Here is a 22500-nt window from a genome sequence, read left to right as displayed (position 1 = left end):
GCGCGAGGAAACCATTCTCATACTGTAAAATGGATTGGCGAAAACGCTTTCGCTTTCGCACTGGGAGCTGGCGGTGGGGGATTGCAAATTAGCATAATAGATTATGGGTGCAACACACTTTGAAACACCGGCAGAAAGCCCACAATCGCACGCAGCTTCATTCCAGCTGAGCTCACAACCGAAACGAACGAGCCCCATGCAGACTCGCCCAAAGAGCGGCCGCCAGCAGCCAGGCAGCACAGACAGGCAGAGCCTCGCTTGTACCGCTGCAGCCACGGAGGGAGGAGGAAAACACACACGGAGGGAGGAGTTTGAAGGAGAGGGGGGTTTCCTGCTGCTATGGAGGAAATTACTGTTCAAAACTATTGTTTAGATGTCTGACGTCTTACGCCAAAAATAAATGGTTAAAGTGACTGTTCTATCGAATTTCACAAAAAGCCATTTATCTCAGCTTAAATTTTCAGATGCTGAAACCATGCTGTATTCAACTGCTAATGCCTACATAACTACTAACTCTACAAACTAACTCTTTTAGACAGAGAAAGCACACATTCTATTAGTGTTCACAAAATGTTCACAAAATCTTAGCAGAAAATAATCCTCGGCTCTTGAAAGATGAGCCAGAATCCTCAAAAAAAAACCTTGGCAGAAGCTACCTACAGTAAAAAAAAAACTGCTGGCAGTGAATGTGTTAAATACACCTGTGCACAGGTCATGTGATACGTCACATGATCCCAGAGAAAATACACCAGAAAATTCATAAAACCCACAGATGCAAAACAGTAGAAAACAGCGCGGCCTTGTTTAGAAAGTAGTTCCGGTATCTACTCACCTTAAAAAAAGCGTTTCCCTGACTGTGTGCCTTGTGTGTGTGTGTGTGTGTGTGTGTGTGTGTGTCTGTGTGTGTGTGTGTGTGTGTGTGTGTGTGTGTGTGTGTGTGTGTGTGTGTGTGTGTATCAGGAGAAGGAGGGTATCCAGTGGGAGGCCAAAGATGATGATGAGGAAGAGGAGGAGCCAGCGGGCGAGGAGGAAGACGACCATATGGAGTTCTGCAGACTGTGTAAAGATGGAGGGGAGCTGCTGTGCTGTGACACCTGCACCTCCTCCTACCACATCCACTGCCTCAACCCCCCCCTGCCCGAGATCCCCAACGGAGAGTGGCTGTGTCCACGCTGCATGGTGAGCCCATACACTCCACATACTACAACACCACTCTGCATGGTGAGCCCATACACTCTAAATACTATAACACCACGCTGCATGGTGAGCCCATACACTCTAAATACTACAACACCACTCTGCATGGTGAGCCCATACACTCTAAATACTACAACACCACGCTGCATGGTGAGCCCATACACTTTAAATACTACAACACCACTCTGCATGGTGAGCCCATACACTCTAAATACTACAACACCACTCTGCATGGTGAGCCCATACACTCTAAATACTACAACACCACGCTGCATGGTGAGCCCATACACTCTAAATACTACAACACCACTCTGCATGGTGAGCCCATACACTCTAAATACTACAACACCACACTGCATGGTGAGCCCATACACTCTAAATACTATAACACTACGCTGCATGGTGAGCCCATACACTCCACATACTACAACACCACGCTGCATGGTGAGCCCATACACTCTAAATACTACAACACCACGCTGCATGGTGAGCCCATACACTCCACATACTACAACACCACACTGCATGGTGAGCCCATACACTCTAAATACTACAACACCACGCTGCATGGTGAGCCCATACACTCCACATACTACAACACCACGCTGCATGGTGAGCCCATACACTCCACATACTACAACACCACGCTGCATGGTGAGCCCATACACTCTAAATACTACAACACCACGCTGCATGGTGAGCCCATACACTCTAAATACTACAACACCACGCTGCATGGTGAGCCCATACACTCTAAATACTACAACACCACGCTGCATGGTGAGCCCATACACTCTAAATACTACAACACCACGCTGCATGGTGAGCCCATACACTCTAAATACTACAACACCACGCTGCATGGTGAGCCCATACACTCTAAATACTACAACACCATGCTGCATGGTGAGCCCATACACTCTAAATACTACAACACCACACTGCACGGTGAGCCCATACACTCCACATACTACAACACCACGCTGCATGGTGAGCCCATACACTCTAAATACTACAACACTACGCTGCATGGTGAGCCCATACACTCTAAATACTACAACACCACACTGCATGGTGAGCCCATACACTCCACATTCTACAACACCACACTGCATGGTGAGCCCATACACTCTAAATACTACAACACCACGCTGCATGGTGAGCCCATACACTCTAAATACTACAACACCACGCTGCATGGTGAGCCCATACACTCTAAATACTATAACACTACGCTGCATGGTGAGCCCATACACTCTAAATACTACAACACCACGCTGCATGGTGAGCCCATACACTCTAAATACTACAACACCACGCTGCATGGTGAGCCCATACACTCTAAATACTACAACACTACGCTGCATGGTGAGCCCATACACTCCACATACTACAACACCACGCTGCATGGTGAGCCCATACACTCTAAATACTACAACACCACACTGCATGGTGAGCCCATACACTCCACATACTACAACACCACGCTGCATGGTGAGCCCATACACTCTAAATACTACAACACCACGCTGCATGGTGAGCCCATACACTCTAAATACTACAACACTACGCTGCATGGTGAGCCCATACACTCCAAATACTACAACACCACGCTGCATGGTGAGCCCATACACTCTAAATACTACAACACTACGCTGCATGGTGAGCCCATACACTCTAAATACTACAACACTACGCTGCATGGTGAGCCCATACACTCTAAATACTACAACACCACGCTGCATGGTGAGCCCATACACTCTAAATACTACAACACCACACTGCATGGTGAGCCCATACACTCTAAATACTATAACACTACGCTGCATGGTGAGCCCATACACTCTAAATACTACAACACCACGCTGCATGGTGAGCCCATACACTCTAAATACTATAACACTACGCTGCATGGTGAGCCCATACACTCTAAATACTACAACACCACGCTGCATGGTGAGCCCATACACTCTAAATACTACAACACCACGCTGCATGGTGAGCCCATACACTCTAAATACTATAACACTATGCTGCATGGTGAGCCCATACACTCTAAATACTACAACACCACGCTGCATGGTGAGCCCATACACTCTAAATACTATAACACTACGCTGCATGGTGAGCCCATACACTCTAAATACTACAACACCACGCTGCATGGTGAGCCCATACACTCTAAATACTACAACACTACGCTGCATGGTGAGCCCATACACTCCAAATACTACAACACCACGCTGCATGGTGAGCCCATACACTCTAAATACTACAACACCACGCTGCATGGTGAGCCCATACACTCTAAATACTACAACACCACGCTGCATGGTGAGCCCATACACTCTAAATACTACAACACCACGCTGCATGGTGAGCCCATACACTCTAAATACTACAACACCACGCTGCATGGTGAGCCCATACACTCCAAATACTACAACACCACGCTGCATGGTGAGCCCATACACTCTAAATACTACAACACCACACTGCATGGTGAGCCCATACACTCCACATACTACAACACCACGCTGCATGGTGAGCCCATACACTCTAAATACTACAACACCACGCTGCATGGTGAGCCCATACACTCCACATACTACAACACCATGCTGCATGGTGAGCCCATACACTCTAAATACTACAACACCACACTGCATGGTGAGCCCATACACTCTAAATACTACAACACCACGCTGCATGGTGAGCCCATACACTCTTAATACTACAACACCACGCTGCATGGTGAGCCCATACACTCTAAATACTACACCACGCTGCATGGTGAGCCCATACACTCTAAATACTACAACACCACGCTGCATGGTGAGCCCATACACTCTAAATACTACAACACCACGCTGCATGGTGAGCCCATACACTCCACATACTACAACACCACACTGCATGGTGAGCCCATACACTAAATACTACAACACCACGCTGCATGGTGAGCCCATACACTCAATACTACAACACCACGCTGCATGGTGAGCCCATACACTCTAAATACTACAACACCACGCTGCATGGTGAGCCCATACACTCCAAATACTACAACACCACGCTGCATGGTGAGCCCATACACTCTAAATACTACAACACCACACTGCATGGTGAGCCCATACACTCCACATACTACAACACCATGCTGCATGGTGAGCCCATACACTCTAAATACTACAACACCACGCTGCATGGTGAGCCCATACACTCCACATACTACAACACCACGCTGCATGGTGAGCCCATACACTCTAAATACTACAACACCACACTGCATGGTGAGCCCATACACTCTAAATACTACAACACCACGCTGCATGGTGAGCCCATACACTCTAAATACTACAACACCACGCTGCATGGTGAGCCCATACACTCTAAATACTACAACACCACGCTGCATGGTGAGCCCATACACTCTAAATACTACAACACCACACTGCATGGTGAGCCCATACACTCCACATACTACAACACCACGCTGCATGGTGAGCCCATACACTCCACATACTACAACACCACACTGCATGATGAGCCCATACACTCTAAATACTACAACACCACACTGCATGTTGAGCCCATACACTCCACATACTACAACACCACGCTGCATGGTGAGCCCATACACTCCACATACTACAACACCATGCTGCATGGTGAGCCCATACACTCCACATACTACAACACCACGCTGCATGGTGAGCCCATACACTCCACATACTACAACACCATGCTGCATGGTGAGCCCATACACTCCACATACTACAACACCATGCTGCATGGTGAGCCCATACACTCCACATACTACAACACCACACTGCATGATGAGCCCATACACTCTAAATACTACAACACCACTCTGCATGGTGAGCCCATACACTCTAAATACTACAACACCACGCTGCATGGTGAGCCCATACACTCTAAATACTACAACACCACTCTGCATGGTGAGCCCATACACTCTAAATACTACAACACCACTCTGCATGGTGAGCCCATACACTCTAAATACTACAACACCACTCTGCATGGTGAGCCCATACACTAAATACTACAACACCACACTGCATGGTGAGCCCATACACTCTAAATACTACAACACCACGCTGCATGGTGAGCCCATACACTCCACATACTACAACACCACGCTGCATGGTGAGCCCATACACTCCAAATACTATAACACCATGCTGCATGGTGAGCCCATACACTCTAAATACTACAACACCACTCTGCATGGTGAGCCCATACACTCTAAATACTACAACACCACACTGCATGGTGAGCCCATACACTCTAAATACTACAACACCACACTGCATGGTGAGCCCATACACTCTATAAACTACAACACCACGCTGCATGGTGAGCCCATACACTCTAAATACTACAACACCACACTGCATGGTGAGCCCATACACTCTAAATACTACAACACCACACTGCATGGTGAGCCCATACACTCTAAATACTATAACACCACGCTGCATGGTGAGCCCATACACTCTAAATACTACAACACCACGCTGCATGGTGAGCCCATACACTCTAAATACTACAACACCACACTGCATGGTGAGATTGTAGAGATTCACTCAGTGTGATGATGTCATCCTGTAGAGATTCACTCAGTGTGATGATGTCATCCTGTAGAGACTCACTCAGTGTGAAGATGCACTATACACTTGACTGGATGCTCCACATGCTCTTAATATTCCCCCTCCAGCTGGGGTCCAAAATAAGGAAAACTAGCCCATGGCTAAGACAATAGCTGCATTTCATACGATGGCAGAGCTATGGCAGCAGAAGTGGGTATTCATACTGTTATAGGGCTCTTGGTAATGTATAATTGTATTGTGCATATTAACTTTGCTGTTTACTGATATCATTTGGTTTCTAAGCTGGTGAATGGGTCAGAAGGGTCAGCTTACCTTTAAGCTTGTGATTGTTGATACCATTTGATTTCTGGAATGCTGAGCAGGCTATTTCAAGCTAGCAGGGTCAGCCGTCTAATTAGCCTCTTGATGCTGAGCCCAATAATGAATGATCAGGTGTAATATTGTGAACTCTAAGCGCTGATACAATGTCGCTGATTATAGACCCCTTATACAGCTTGTCAACATTGAGCTGCGCGCGCAACTTGAAGGCAGAAAGCCGTCAGCTTTGCATTGACAGACAGCGAGAACCCCGCTGTCAGGACTGCTCTGTGCCCATCTGCAACACACAGTTATATTTTAGTTTTAAAATGCAGTTCTCGGCTTACTACCACAGCTTATCGCCTAGTGATAAGCAATGTTATGCATCGAAATTAACGTTGTTTAATGGGATATGTCTTACAGACCCACCCATACGCACTGGCGCTGTCAATTGTCCAAGCCTATGGCCAGCAATACATATCGTGCATTCCTTTATAACTGGGGATAGCGTAGATAATTATTCTGTAACTTGCAAAGATATATTGTTATGTTGATAATGCACACAACTCAATAATGACATTATGTAACGTTACTTGGTCCGTTAACTAACCGAGCGATGTTGAGCAGCCTACAGTTTCAGGCAGCTTACCTGATTATGAAGAGCACTACAAAGTCGGGCATTTTTAATGATGTCCTCGTTCCAATCAGTTCAACTCAATAATGACATTATTTAACATTACTTGGTTGTTAACTAACCGAGCGATGTGGCTGCAGCCTACTACTACAGTTTACCTGATATGAAATGAGCGAGCACTGCAAAGTCGGGCATTTTTAACGATTTCCTCTTTCGGCTTGCAACCAAAGACACTTACGGTTAGCATTAAAAGCAGTATGAGTTGACGGGATTCGGTAAAACTTTAGTCCTTGCTTTGTAGATAGTGTAACAGACTGTTCAGTGTTGTGTTGTGTTCTATTGCGTGTGTGCGAGGCTGTGTATGTTCCCTCGAGTTGCGTAGAACAGGATATGTGGGGAGAATTAGGTGAATTATAACGTTACAGCCTGGCTCTATCGTTTATTATTTTATTAACTAAGTGTGAATAGGCGGACCCGAATACTCTCCTACAATAGCTTTCCGATTCTGGCATCCCACTGCACAACACGAAGACATATCTAGCTCGAATAGTTTTCAGGCGACTGGAAAACTACTTGACAGGGCTGCGCGGAGTCTGTCTTTCTGCCTCCGTCTTGCGCATCTGACGCTGTTTGTTGTCATTGTGACGTAGGCGTATAAGGGGTCTATAGGTTTGACCGTTGCTGAGAGTGGATGTTTAGGGGGCGGGAGAAGGAGAGGAGTCGTGTGTCATGTTTCATGGGTCAAATTCGGTCAATCATCTTGGATGATTTTGGGGAGTTTAGGCCATTTGCCATATTGCCAATTAAAACTTGAACGTACATGGCTTTGTTTTCTTAATCTGCGTGCAGTACAAACTGTGGTAGAGCCCTCACTGCTAATAGCTTAGCGCTACAATGGCAGTCTATGAGTTTTTGGCCTACTCCTGTTCAGTCGCCCAAAATACACATTCCAACAGCGCCAAAGACACTCACATGTACGTGGTGTGACTCGTGTACTCACCACCTGATGACATAATAATCCAAAGTTACGTTAAACGGTCATAAATCCAGACCGCTGTACTGCTATAGCCTACTGATGACTCTAGCGGTCATGTGACAGTCTCAGCCCAGTCTCAGAGTTTGGTGAAAATATAACCTTGAGGCGTGCAGGATTTGAACCTGGGGCCGCAGCCGCCTGTCATAACCACTCAGCTACAGGTTCAGCCGCCTGTCATAACCACTCAGCTACAGGTTTGTTGCTGTTCATACCCCTAACCCACACGCTAACCAACAAGCTAATCCTAAAGTTTTTTGAAAGAAAAGTCGCTTTTTCATCTTGCTTGGGCAGAAGTCGTGTAGTGCTTTTCCTCTGCCACTGAGGGGCGCTAGTCTAGCAGAGTGCTATATGGTCGTATTGGAGTGATACGACGCCATTTGGTCGTATGAGTTGCTGGATATGTTGCAGTACTTTTTCTCTGCCACTGAGGGGCGCTAGTCTAGCAGACGTGCTATATGGTCGTATTCCAGGTGTTGCTGTATTACGACCTCATGGAGCGTAGGAGTTGGAGGACATCTTGCAAGCGATGGATGACTGCATGCGCTGTATCATCACTTTCTTCTGTAGTGCCCTCCCCTCAAAGGCAAAGTACAGAGGATTCTACACTGGACATGGGGTGACCCCCCGTTGCCGGCCGAACTGCCTCCCGGCCCCGACGGCAAGCCAGCAGACCCGCTGTCCAAACCCCCGCTGAAGGGCCACCCGGAGAGGGAGCTGTTCGTGAAGTGGGCCGGTCTCTCCTACTGGCACTGCTCCTGGGTCATCGAGCTGCAGGTGAGTAGGGCCGGTCTCTCCTACTGGCACTGCTCCTGGGTCAGCGAGCTGCAGGTGAGTAGGCCTGGTCTCTCCTACTGGCACTGCTCCTGGGTCAGCGAGCTGCAGGTGAGTAGGCCTGGTCTCTCCTACTGGCACTGCTCCTGGGTCAGCGAGCTGCAGGTGAGTAGGGCTGGTCTCTCCTACTGGCACTGGTCCTGGGTCAGCGAGCTGCAGGTGAGTAGCCCTGGTCTCTCCTACTGGCACTGCTCCTGGGTCAGCGAGCTGGAGGTGAGTAGGCCTGGTCTCTCCTACTGGCACTGCTCCTGGGTCAGCGAGCTGCAGGTGAGTAGGCCTGGTCTCTCTTACTGGCACTGCTCCTGGGTCAGCGAGCTGCACGTGAGTAGCCCTGGTCTCTCCTACTGGCACTGCTCCTGGGTCAGCGAGCTGCAGGTGAGTAGGCCTGGTCTCTCCTACTGGCACTGCTCCTGGGTCAGTGAGCTGCAGGTGAGTAGGGCTGGTCTCTCTTACTGGCACTGCTCCTGAGTCAGCGAGCTGCACGTGAGTAGGGCTGGTCTACATCTTTGACTTCTTAGGCCACATGATCTGTGTGTTCTCGCTGACAGCTGTGGGACACAGGGAGTGTGTAGTAGGGGCAGTAGGGAGTAGAGGAATCAGTGATTCAAGACTTAAATCACTGATTCCTCTAAGAGTCCACATTCGTGCTACAGACCACCCGTTTGATAAGATTTCTGTCTCTTGGGACAAAATCGGAGAATATTCTTTTTGTTACATATGATTTTGTCCAGATTTCCATGACTATCTGCATTGTAGGTAGAGAGATAACAGTGAAACTATGATCAAAACAAGCATTCCTCTACATTTTTAAAGTAAAGAAAAATAATCATCAATTTGCTGGGAACCCCTGGGACCTCTGCTGGTCCCCAGACTCCACGTTGAGAACCACTGTAAATGTTAGAAGCCAAGTAGTTGAGTTTTCTACTGGACCTTCACTTGGTGCTAAATACTGTACAAAATGAACTGCATGTTACTTTTGCCATTTTGCAATCAATGTCTGAGCAGTGTAACCCAGCAATATCCTTTAATGTCTGAGCAGTGTAACCCAGCAATATCCCTTAGAGCTTTGGACGTTTGGCAGTTTTTGAAAATTGCCAAGTGAGCGTGGGGAATGTAAGTCTATAAGTGTGCATTGCCTTGAATCTCAAATCATGCAAAATGCAATCACTTTTTTTCTCTCCACTCACTCAGAATGAACTGTATTTGAAAATGAATGAAATTGAATGAAATGTGTTTGTATTGAGATTGGGCCCTAGAGAGACCTCGCTTATCTCCTTTCCTGTCAGACAAGACAGGGTTCTTGATGGTTTTTGATGGTTCTTCTTTAATCCACTCTGGAACTTTGAGTGAGTCAAAGTCGCCCCAAAACCGTGGCAGGATTGTACATTTGACACATTCTTATCAGAGATGATGATGCTGCATGAAACTATGCTAAATAGAAGATCTGTGTGCTTGTGCAGTTGGAGCTGTACCACACGGTCATGTACCGTAACTATCAGCGTAAGAATGACATGGACGAGCCTCCGCCATTCGACTACGGCTCTGGAGAGGAGGAGCTGAACAGCGAGAAGAGGAAGAGCAAAGACCCCCAGTACGCAGTGATGGAGGAGCGCTTCTACCGCTACGGCATCAAGCCAGAGTGGATGGTCATCCACCGGATAGTCAACCACAGGTGGCCGCTCACATCTGCACAGACTGTCACATGTACAGACATGCTTGGCATATCTATCTATCTATCTATCTATCTATATATATCTATATATATCTATACATTTTTTGTGCCGGCCACAACTATGCCGTTTTACGTGCGATCGGGCTGAAACTTTCAGGGGGTGTAAAGAGCATGCACCCGTGCGGATGACCTGCGGGTGAGCCTGATTTTTTAATTAGGGCAGATGAATTGCCTTAATTGCCCTAAGGCTGATAGTTCAGTGATGATGTCATCAGTGATCTAGAATCGGGGAGGAACCAGACGGAGACGATGGCTTCCCTCCCTGGGCTGTGTGGGTGACCTGACGGAGCCGGATTCTTTTATTAGGTTATTGCTCTAATCGTCATCAGTGATGTCCTCTGTGATGATGATATCATCAGTGATGTCATAGAGCAGGTGAGCCCACACAGCGGGGGTAGCTGCAGGGCGGGCGAGGGAGCAAGTGAGCCGGCACAGCGGTCGAGCTGCAGGGTGGGCAAGCAAGCTAGTATGCAAGCTTGCAAGTATGCAAGCTACAGGGCCAGCTCGGCGAGCTGCAGGGTGGGCGAGGCCGCGCAGTGGGTGAGCCTAGGAATCGAGCGCACATAGCGTACGAGATGCCTAGTATATATATATATATATATATATATATATACTATTATTATATTATATTATTATATATAAAAGGGGCAAGTGGGCAATCTCTGTCTGTTCTCTGTTTCAATTTTTGTCCCACTGATGATATCATACTCACTGATGATGTCATAGGCATTGTGACATCATCAGTGATGTCATAAGAGAAGAAAGCAATTCTATTTTCACAATGAGACATTGCTCTGAAGTTGAGAGATGTATCTACAAACTCTCTGAATTTCTGGATGTCCTAAGAGAGGGTTTGATAATTGATCGATAATTGATCAATAAGAGCATTCTAAAAAACATCTGAGCTTTCCCTTTTTTGTTTACCATGTCTGTTATTTCCCTGTAGTTTCGATAAGGATGGGGATGTGCATTACCTGATCAAGTGGAGAGACCTGCCCTATGACCAGTGCACCTGGGAGGTGGATGATTTTGACGTGCCTGAATATGACAGTCATCAAGCTAATTACTGGGACCACAGGTTGGTACTGAGCATTCACATATTAACAGAGCCTTAATTCTCACTTTTAATTAATTAATTTATTTATTTATTAATGAATTGCTTATTTACATACATATTTCATTTCAAGGCATCCAAGGGGTGCACAGGCATGTGCCCACATCTGATATATATATATATATATACATATATATATATATATATATATATCAGATGTGGGCATTCCCCTCTGCCCTGCTGCCTGCTCGCTATCTGCCATTCCCCTGTTTCATGGGCTCATATGAATGTGTTGCTGCAATTGTTTGCCAGGGAGCAAATTCTGGGGGAGGACCAGCGGCCACTGGTGGTGAGGAAAGGAAAGAAACTCAAAGACGAACATCCGAAGAGGGAAATCCCTCCTGATGCTCCCATCATAGACGTAAGTTGGCATGCCCAGACGCAGTTAGGGCAATGATACAGAGCGAAAGGTTGAAAGGTCTTGATACCACTGTTGAAACTATGGTGCATTGATATGAATGGTGAACAGATCATTTGACTGAACTACTTAGGTGTACATTATCACTTTTTAATGTACACCCTGCAGCCAATCAGAATCGAGTATTCACCCAGACCATGGTATAAATATATATATATATATATATACCCTGCACCAAAATCACATCCAGTCTGCCTGTCATCTCACATAGCCCAGATATTTGTGGCTGTGAAGAAAAATCTTAATTTATACAGTGACCAAGTTAGCAGGGGCAAGATGTCTATCTGCATAAATCATATTGAACACCAGGTAAAATAAATCAAGGTCTGGAAAAAGTATGGCATTTTTAAATTGAAAATGTGTAGGAACCCTGTTTGTTGTATTACTTTCAATAGGTGCAATTTGCTCTATTCTTACATCCTATTCCTTCCTGCAGCAGTGACTCAATAAGCCCATGGGATCATTAAAGTTCCATCTAATCTAATCCAATTCCGTGTTGCTAACATACTGTTGCTAGGAAACATTTTGATAGATTTTTGACCTCCTATTTTCTCTTAATTGCTTGTTGCCTGTTTACACTACTACCCCAAACAAAATGCCATTCATTCACAATAGTCGCTCCAGCTTGCAGAGATCTTCTAAGATATCCTGTGTTCTCTCATCGCCAGCCAACCATCAAGTTTGAGCACCAGCCATGGTACATTAACGCGACCGGGGGGACGCTGCACCCGTACCAACTGGAGGGTCTGAACTGGTTGCGGTTCTCCTGGGCCCAGGGCACAGACACCATCCTGGCTGATGAGATGGGCCTGGGGAAGACGGTGCAGACCATAGTGTTCCTCTACTCACTCTACAAGGAGGTGAGGGTGGTGCAGACCATAGTGTTCCTCTACTCACTCTACAAGGAGGTGAGGGTGGTGCAGACCATAGTGTTCCTCTACTCACTCTACAAGGAGGTGAGGGTGGTGCAGACCATAGTGTTCCTCTACTCACTCTACAAGGAGGTGAGGGTGGTGCAGACCATAGTGTTCCTCTACTCACTCTACAAGGAGGTGAGGGTGGTGCAGACCATAGTGTTCCTCTACTCACTCTACAAGGAGGTGAGGGTGGTGCAGACCATAGTGTTCCTCTACTCACTCTACAAGGAGGTGAGGGTGGTGCAGACCATAGTGTTCCTCTACTCACTCTAGAAGGAGGTGAGGGTGGTGCAGACCATAGTGTTCCTCTACTCACTCTACAAGGAGGTGAGGGTGGTGCAGACCATAGTGTTCCTCTACTCACTCTACAAGGAGGTGAGGGTGGTGCAGACCATAGTGTTCCTCTACTCACTCTACAAGGAGGTGAGGGTGGTGCAGACCATAGTGTTCCTCTACTCACTCTACAAGGAGGTGAGGGTGGTGCAGACCATAGTGTTCCTCTACTCACTCTACAAGGAGGTGAGGGTGGAGATCATTAGCCTGCTTAAAACCATCTGTTTCTCTCTGAAACTAATGTGAGTTCACGTGACGGGATGGTTTACCAGGCTAGGAGATCATCACTATGCTATGGATGGTTTAAGTGCAGTAATATCTCACCACATCAGCCTTGTAGGCTACTCATACACTACAAAAAAACTGCCATCTCAACAAGTAGTTTAGTCTCATTATTCAGCCTTCAAATCTGTTTTTTTTTTACTAAGAGAAAATTATGTCAATGAGGGGAGATAACTCCACTCGAAATGACTGTCAATATCTTGAAACTAATCAATACGGGAGATCACTGAGAAAATTACACTTGATTCTATAAAATTCTTGAAACGAGTTGATTTGATTGTAAACAAGTGAAATGATCTAACCCCATTGGCAGATTTTTTTTTAACGTACATTAACTCATTGAGTGCCAGTCACTTTTGGAAAACGGATGCTCCCAGTGCCAGCCCTTTCAGAGCGCTTTCAGTGATTTCTCGAGGCCCACAGAATATTGTGTGATATTACTATGTAAACACCGAACACGCCCAAAGAACGATGAGACTCTATTGTATCATCAGCAAAAAAAAGTTTATTGATATCATTTTCCGTTCTTTAGTTATCAGCCAGAGAAGATAGGTTGTTTTCACCAAAAACAGACGTTTCAAATTAGAAGCTGAGATAATGAGCCTTTTTTTTTAACGTACATTAACTCATTGAGTGCCAGTCACTTTTGGAAAACGGATGCTCCCAGTGCCAGCCCTTTCAGAGCGTTTTCAGTGATTTCTCGAGGCCCACAGAATATTGTGTGATATTACTATGTAAACACCGAACACGCCCAAAGAACGATGAGACTCTATTGTATCATCAGCAAAAAAAAGTTTATTGATATCATTTTCCGTTCTTTAGTTATCAGCCGGAGAAGATAGGTTGTTTTCACCAAAAACAGACGTTTCAAATTAGAAGCTGAGATAATGAGCCTTTTGTAAAATGAAGCATTTCAAGCACATCACTGACTCTGAAGCTAATATTTTCTGATGTAGTGACACCTCAAAAATAATTTCCTTCAATAAAACAGTGAAAACAAAGGAATTTTGTTTGGCAAAATAATATTTTTTAGCTGCAACCAGCAGCGCTGGCCCCTGCGTGCGCAGACCCTACACCAGGGGCACTCAATTAAAATTCATAGAGGTCCAGTTAGAGAAAATGTCCTCAAGCAAAGGTCCGGAACATTGTAACGTAGATGCGTTATGATTCAGTGCCATTGAACTTAGGCTACTTCAATGATTGCAGTAGCTTAATGGTACAATGTCTATATGTAGTCAATGACTAACTGTTAAATCAAAACCCAACATCAACAATGTTGTTTTAGTTTTCATATTTAACTGGATTAATTATAAATAACTAGCCTACACTAATAATAAATACATGTTCTTTTCTCATTTCAAGTAAAATAATGGCTGCATTAAAAAATAACATACAACAGAGTGCTTTGGGAAAATGTGCATCTTAAAAGTGCTTTAATTTTAGAAAGAAAATCTTCTTTTCTTCCCTCAACACCTTTTCTCTTGAGAGAAGTGAGCTCCCTATCTATCTATCTATCTATCTGTCCGTCTGTCTGTCTCAATGTCTGTCTCTATGTATCTATCGGTCTGTCTGTCTGTCTCTATGTATCTGTCTGTCTGTCTATCGATCGTTCGCAATACAAACGTCACATGCCATTGGGCAGTGAATGTGTGAGTGTGCCCTCAGTCTGGATTTGAGTGTGTTTGCTCGTGTGGCGCTTTCACAGACAGGTTAGGATCGCATCGCACTTCACATGAGACATACTGCCTGGTTTTGAGCTGCCCGTGAGAACAATGAATGAACATCTAGTCTGCCTGCACCGGATTAAAACAAAATCTTTGTTTTTGCGGTCTACTCGTTTCTTTTGAGCACGCCATGTGAAATGACTTCTCTCGCATATCTCTCGCCTCTACTTCGTCCATGTGTCACTGACGCTCTCTCGCCTGCAGCACTGGAACCGACTGGAACAGGCAGAATGGAATCGGATATTTGATTGGCTGAGTAGCATCACGTGTGATGATTTACAGCGCATGCATTGGTCTGTGAGCTTCCTGGCAGATAAACCAGTACCGTAAAGGGTAGAAAAGCATGTGTCGGTTAAAAAATAAAAGCTCCATGAAATGTAACAATTCTCAATGATTTATAGGTTATAGGGCTCGGTCCGGATAGGACGGCGTCTGGGTCCGGATGCGGACCGGAGTCCGGACTTTGGGGATCGCTGCCCTACACCTTCTTGCTGGTCTTGATTTACTGCTGGTGGGCATCAGATATTCTAGCTTGTGTTTGCCAACCAATCTGTCCATCGAGCCTGCTGTCTGGGTCAGTGTTGTATGCTGCCCTGCGTGCCCCACCCCCCTCAACTGCAAACCCCTCCTCCGTGGGTGTGTCTCTGGTGGCTCTGGTGGCTCTCTGCTGTGTTTGCTCTGCACTGAAAACCCAGCTTTTTCACAGCGTTCCGCCGTTTTTGTCGCCCGCTCCCAGCGCTTCCAACTGAGAATAATAACAACTCCACAACTAATCATGTGGAGGAGCTATCGCAGCGGAGACGGAGGGGCTCAGTTGTGGGAGCAGATTGGCTGCTGCAGGCACAGCTAACGTTATGCTTCATGCATATCGATGTATACCGATGCGGTTTCCGTCCCCACGGCTTCTCTGTTTTTTTCCTCACCTTTCTCTAATCTGCAGAGCACTGTCGCCACCTAATGGGTCCGTAAAATAGCTTCTACACATTCAACATCCCCCATATTTGTACAGGAGATGCATCAGGCTTTGATCCACGTCCCACCGTCAAAAAACGCAATTGACGACTTTAGTCGTCATTGGCACTCTACATTACTATTTGAATTGACGACGATAGTCGTCATTGGCACTCAATGAGAATGTAGTCCTCAATAATAGACTAAATGACTTGTTAAGATGGAGATTTTTGCAGTGTATAATCACATCAAAGAATGTATTCTTAGATATTGTTGCTATAGAGTACCACAGGGATGACGTATTTTTGTAGTCGGAAGGCGGAAGTCCTGGACTTCCTGGATCTTACGGGGAAAAGTCAATGGGGTTTTAGAATGGGGATTTCACTTAAATTCATAAAATAAGGTCTGTGGTTAACGTTTATGGGAGCGGTAATTTGGGTTCAGCAGGATCATCTTCACAAACGTGAATAACTTTTATGACTTTTGAAACAAAATGCATTTTTTTAACTAAATTTTTTGAAAACGCTTCTTCAAAAGGCATAAAAGTGATTCACGTTCGTGAAGATTATCCTGCTGAACCCAAATTACCACGCGCATAAACTTTTGTTAACCAGTAGCATTTTTACCTCCGCCAACGGAATTGGCCGAGATGTTGTGTTTTCACCTCTATTTGTTTGTTTGTCTGTTTGTGGCAGGATATCTCAAAACATTATGAACAGATTTGCATGAAACTTTGTAGAAAGGTTGGCAATGGGCCAACTTAGAACGAATGAACTTTCCATGCCCACTGGCCAAACGGGGGGTGACAATGGGCGTGGCCAATCTATAAAAAAAAGGTTTAGGAAGATTAAGGTAATACCATGAAAAACACAGCAAAACTGTAGAAAAATTGACGGAGGTATGCACTCTGCTGAGTGCCCTCTAGTTTGTGAATGTTACGGTTACTTAGTCAAGCCTCTCCCCCCTCTCTCAGGGTCACTCTAAGCCTCTCCCCCCTCTCTCAGGGTCACTCTAAGCCTCTCCCCCCTCTCTCAGGGTCACTCTAAGGGGCCCTTCTTGGTGAGCGCGCCCCTCTCCACCATCATCAACTGGGAGAGGGAGTTTGAGATGTGGGCCCCAGACTTCTACGTGTTGACGTACACCGGGGACAAAGACAGCAGGGCGGTCATCAGGGACAACGAGTTCACCTTCGAAGACCCCACAGTCAGAACAGGGCGCAAGGTCTTCCGCTTGAAGGTACCTTATAGTCATTCGGCTATACGATACCAGAACCGGAAGGGTCACATGGCACTTTCAGATCCTTCCTCTGGTTTGTTTGAGCCTATCGGGTGTCAGATGGGTGTTGAGTTGCATTATAGGACAATACAATAAGTGCCAGAAAGATATTTTGATCACTATAGGAAACTGTTAAGTCTGTTGAGTCAATAACTAAAGTTAATTTAGTGTATTTTTCTGTGGTTAACAGACCTTACCTGACACTTTCCGAATTATGTTTTGTGGAAAATCACAATTTTCTGCCACTCCACAGTACACACAGGATGAAACACATAGTAATTGTTATTAGCAATTATTTGCCCAAGGTGCATTATACTAAACAGTGTAGTGCAGTAAATGCTAAATCCTCCTGCATATAAAATGCTACGTTGTCATAATTAGATTTGTGGTCTTGTACTCTGTTGATGGTCTTGGTTCTCCCCATTGCAGAAAGACACCGCCATCAAATTCCACGTGTTGCTGACGTCCTACGAACTGATCACTATTGATCAGGCCATTCTGGGCTCCATCAACTGGGCGTGCCTGGTGGTTGATGAAGCTCACAGACTCAAGAACAACCAATCAAAGGTAAAGCAGCATGTCTGAGACTAGAGCACCAGTCTGGAGCTTCTAGAGCAGTGGTCCCCAACCACCGGGCCACGGACTGGTACCAGGCCGCAACGCATTTGGTACCGGGCCGCGAGCCCGGTCTGATTATTATTATTTTTTTTTATAAACATAGGCTATAATACTATAGGCTGTGTGTGGTAGTTGAAACATAGTTTCAAGTTGACGTTTACTTATGTTTGTAGTTCAAACAAAAACATAAATACTGTATAGGCTACATACAGTACAACACAAAAGGCTGTTATTTACCCTTTGTCGCCACCTGGTGAGTAAATATATATGTAACTAAAACCATTCAAATTGACAACCGGTCCGTGGCTTTTTTTCCATGTATCTACCGGTCCTTGGCACAAAAAAGTTTGGGAACCCCTGTTCTAGAGGACCACTCAGCATTACATCACGTGACAACAAAGAACTTACTTCCAGCTGGATAACATTGGTGGTGCTGCATCAATGGAGCAGAAGAAACAAATAAAGCTGAAAAGCTGTGTCAAACAAACATTCATATCTAAAAAAAAACTACATCACGATTGTGAGTGAGAGCAGAAGTAGCTGGAAGGATTGATGTATATATACATACATACGGTACATATATTATGTATGTAGTGAGAACTGGCACAGTTTTAAAATGTCTGAATTGAGTAAAAAGTGAATGGTGAGATCACACACTCAAGGCTGGCTCCATAGGGTCACATTATATATGTTGAAAAAAGTAGAAGACTTAAACTGTGATTTCTCAAAAAGTACACAAGATAAGATACAGAAGAAAGCTCAGAAACCCCCCCGCAAGGGCCCGGTCGGATCTCTCCAAAGTACTAAACGTGGTGACCCGTTTAATATTTGAATGGGGTTTCTAGCTTAAAGTATGAAGGAGTAGTTTACGGCAGAGTTCAAACAGGGCAGGTTTAACCATGAGCCGCTGCTTAAAATGAACGACAGGTGCGAGTTATACACCTGGAAGTGTAGCCAATCTGTTTGTTTACAAACCTTCTGGTTGGAAAGAGCAGGGAAACTGGTCAAGCAGGACAGCAGGTTCTTGTTGAAGCTGGGAAACAACAAGCCTGTGACATCATTTTGGAGGCTTGATTGGAGTTGTGCATCTGTCATTACTGTTCTCCTTTCTGTCTGCATGTTTGTGATGTCTGGTGTCTCGTGTCCCGGGCAGTTTTTCAGGATTCTGAACGGGTATAAGATCTACTACAAGCTGCTGCTGACTGGAACACCTCTGCAGAACAACCTGGAGGAGCTGTTCCACCTGCTCAACTTCCTCACGCCAGAGCGCTTCAAGTAAGCCCTGCCCTCTTTACATCCCACAAGCCTTTCTGGAAGAAGACCTTTCTGGAAAAAAGCCACGCCCCAAACTCATTTGATTGGTCGCCGCAACTGCTTCTTCCTGAAGATGTGCAGCAAGTTTAAAAAAAAATTGGTTAAGATTAGGTTTAGGGTGTGAAAAAAGTGCAGTTTAGCGTGTGCTCGGTCCTGTGGCTTAATGGCTAAGGTGTTTGTCTTTCAATCTGAGGAGTGGGGTTCATTTCCTGGTCGAACCACACACATTTTTTATAAAACATTAGAGTTAGACATTAGGTTTAGGCAAGTACAACAATGTGGTTAGGGTTAGGGTCTGGTCGTGTTTAGATAAGAAAACCCTAATCTCTTAACCACATCTTTTTTACTTGCCACACGTTTTCAGGAAGAAGCAGTTTCGGTGACCAATCAAATGAGTTAGGGGCGTGGCTTTCTCACAGAAAGGTCTTCTTCCAGAAAGGCTTGCGAGCTAACTTTCCCCATGTGCCCATCAACACTCAGACCCTTTCACGACTGTGTTGTCACTGCGTTCCTACACACTCCCTTATACGACCATTAGAAAACCTCACCGTTTAGACAGACAGACAGGTAGGTAGGCAGACAGACAGGCAGGCAGGCAGGCAGGCAGACAGACAGACGGACGGACAGGCAGACAGACAGACAGACAGACAGATAGATAGATAGATAGTATTTGATGTGCTTATGTGGTTATTTAATCTGCAGTGCACAAACCAAATGAACACATGAGCATTCTCTTATTTCCTATAATATGGTACGGTAATTCTATGTGAGAGCTTCTTTTGAGTTTCTGTGATGCGTCTGTATGGCCTGTGTGCAGTAACCTGGATGGCTTCCTGGAGGAGTTTGCCGACATCTCCAAGGAGGACCAGATCAAGAAGCTCCATGACCTGCTGGGGCCTCACATGCTGAGGAGGCTGAAGGCTGATGTCTTCAAGAACATGCCCGCTAAGACCGAGCTCATCGTCAGGGTGGAACTCAGCCCCATGCAGAAGTAAGCCCTGCCCACCTGGGAGAAGTTCAGGATTCCCGAGGGGCCCTTTACACAGCAACCGTTTTGAGGTGGTAAAGCAGAAAGTAACACATATGGGGCCCTGGCACTGGAACATCTAAATGGAAAGGAACCATCATTAATGTTATTGGTTTACCTGTGTTACTTCCTGCTTTACGGCTTCAAAACTGTTGCTGGGTCTAATAATGGGTCATTTGTTGAGGGGGATTCTGATTGGTTTTGAAGCTGGAATGGAGGGGGGTTATATTTAGTTTACAAGGTTCCCACGGATCCTTGACATCCTTGAAAGTTTGTGAATTTGAGGGGAAACAACAACAAAAACTTGAAATAGTCATAAGTAGACATGGGTCATTGAAAGTTCTTGAATTTATATATGTTGTGCAAGAATAGAAATTAAAGTTCTTCAGATTTCTTTTTACTTAACATGTAACACACAGCACAGTTGAGAAGTGTTAACACAAAATAAAAAATTCTCAGTGTTGTAACAGTAATGAACCTTGATCCGTGTCTCAAACTATGCCGTGTTGGGTCCTTGAATTTGAAGGAATTGGGCCTGGAAAGTCCTTGAAAAGTCCTTGAATTGGATGTTTAGGTGTGGGAACCCTGTCCTCTATAGATGGTTCTGTGTAGAACCCTGTCCTCTATAGATGGTTCTGTGTAGTCGGGTCGGTGCTGTGTGTGACATGTCTGCAAAGTTATTCAAGAACCAAGAAAGGAATACGCCCCCCCCCTGCCCATGTAAAATGTAAGTTACACAATGGGGATATAACAGGTTTTAACTGCACAAAGATCACTAAAGGGGGAAAAACTGAATACAAATGGGGAAAAAGAAACGCACCAAAATTGCACTTCTGTGTTTTTTAATCAGCAGCAGTAATGTCCAGCAATGTCCTGACCTCTGACCTCTGACCCACAGGAAGTATTACAAGTTCATCTTGACGCGGAACTTTGAGGCGCTGAACTCCAAAGGAGGCGGGAACCAGGTGTCCCTGCTCAACATCATGATGGACCTGAAGAAGTGCTGCAACCACCCCTACCTGTTCCCCGTCGCTGCTGTGGTAAGGCAGCAAGACCATGCACAGTCAAATGTTTGTTTTCAACACATTTCATAACATCAAATTTTGGCATGGCAAGAATGCCTGTCCGGTGACGGCATGGCCATGTGATAGGAAACTTTAACCTTTAACCGTTAACTTTAAAAGGTTGACCCCTGTGGTCACTGGTCATTATTGTTGAGAAATACACTCAAATATGAACTCCAAAAGTGGTGCCATATCTGCATGTGTGCTTTCTCCTCCCTGGCAACATCCCTACCCTACCAGGAAGCACCTGTTTTACCCAACGGCTCTTATGACGGTAACCAGCTGGTGAAGTCCTCAGGAAAACTGACTCTGCTGCAGAAGATGCTGAGGAAACTTAAAGACGAAGGACACAGAGTTCTCATCTTCTCCCAGGTAATATAGTCAATAAATATTAGATTTTGCGCAGGTAGCCACAGCTTGCTTTGATCAATGGCCATGAAAATCCTGAAAATCCAGCCATCCATATTTCAGCCATCTCAGCCCCAGTCTCAATGTCATTTGGTCAATTGATATTCCTAATACCTTGGCAATGCTTGATTTGAGTGGAGATATGCCGTTCTGACTGCATTACTCTGTAAAAAGACAGGCCTTTTTTCATTATTTTAATGATAAGTTAATTTCAACAACTCCAATTTTGTTTGATCACAGCAACCTAAACGCTAACACTTTATACTAAGGTACACATACTGTATCCACCATTAACTCATTGCTCATTACGTGCATATTAGTAGCATATTGGCTGTTTATTAGTCATTATAAAACCATATTCTACAACTACAAGGCTATTCAATCCATTGTGCATGGATTACGATGTACGAGGTTTAGTGGTACTACCCATACTGAGCAAAGCATATTAAGATCTTAATCCATGTACAACAATGTCCTTACCGACTATCAATAAGCAGTAATTAGGATGTTATTGAGGGAAAAATCTTAGTTAATCTCCCAATATTTATAGAATATGTTCATGCAGAATAAGCCATTAATAACCAATGAGTGCTTTATAATGACTAATAAACTGCCAATACATACGCTACTAATATGCATGCTAATAAGCAACTAGTTACTGGTGAATATGTGCACTTTAATATAAAGTGTA

At 45.1% G+C, this 22500-nt stretch overlaps 1 protein-coding gene across 1 annotated transcript in view; it reads left to right on the top strand.

Moving 5' to 3' along the window:
* The window catches only part of chd5 (chromodomain helicase DNA binding protein 5), a gene marked incomplete at both ends in the record, with an annotated part of 114215 nt that overhangs the window by 66086 nt on the left and 25629 nt on the right, over positions 1-22500 (top strand). Inside the window, 13 exons of the mRNA XM_083661822.1 lie at positions 961-1179; positions 8369-8575; positions 10093-10304; positions 11311-11442; positions 11731-11839; positions 12565-12723; positions 13204-13236; positions 17139-17339; positions 17808-17945; positions 19150-19271; positions 20128-20301; positions 21236-21377; positions 21642-21773. Of these exons, the coding sequence (XP_083517948.1) occupies positions 961-1179; positions 8369-8575; positions 10093-10304; positions 11311-11442; positions 11731-11839; positions 12565-12723; positions 13204-13236; positions 17139-17339; positions 17808-17945; positions 19150-19271; positions 20128-20301; positions 21236-21377; positions 21642-21773 (1980 nt within the window). The remainder of the gene's footprint in view (positions 1-960; positions 1180-8368; positions 8576-10092; positions 10305-11310; positions 11443-11730; positions 11840-12564; positions 12724-13203; positions 13237-17138; positions 17340-17807; positions 17946-19149; positions 19272-20127; positions 20302-21235; positions 21378-21641; positions 21774-22500) is intronic.

Source organism: Poromitra crassiceps (genome assembly GCF_964638095.1).
Source record: "Poromitra crassiceps genome assembly, chromosome: 27".
NCBI classification, from domain to species: Eukaryota; Metazoa; Chordata; class Actinopteri; order Beryciformes; family Melamphaidae; genus Poromitra; species Poromitra crassiceps.
The sequence above is the reverse complement of the archived record's forward strand: the minus strand, read 5'-3'. Positions and strand labels throughout refer to the sequence as shown.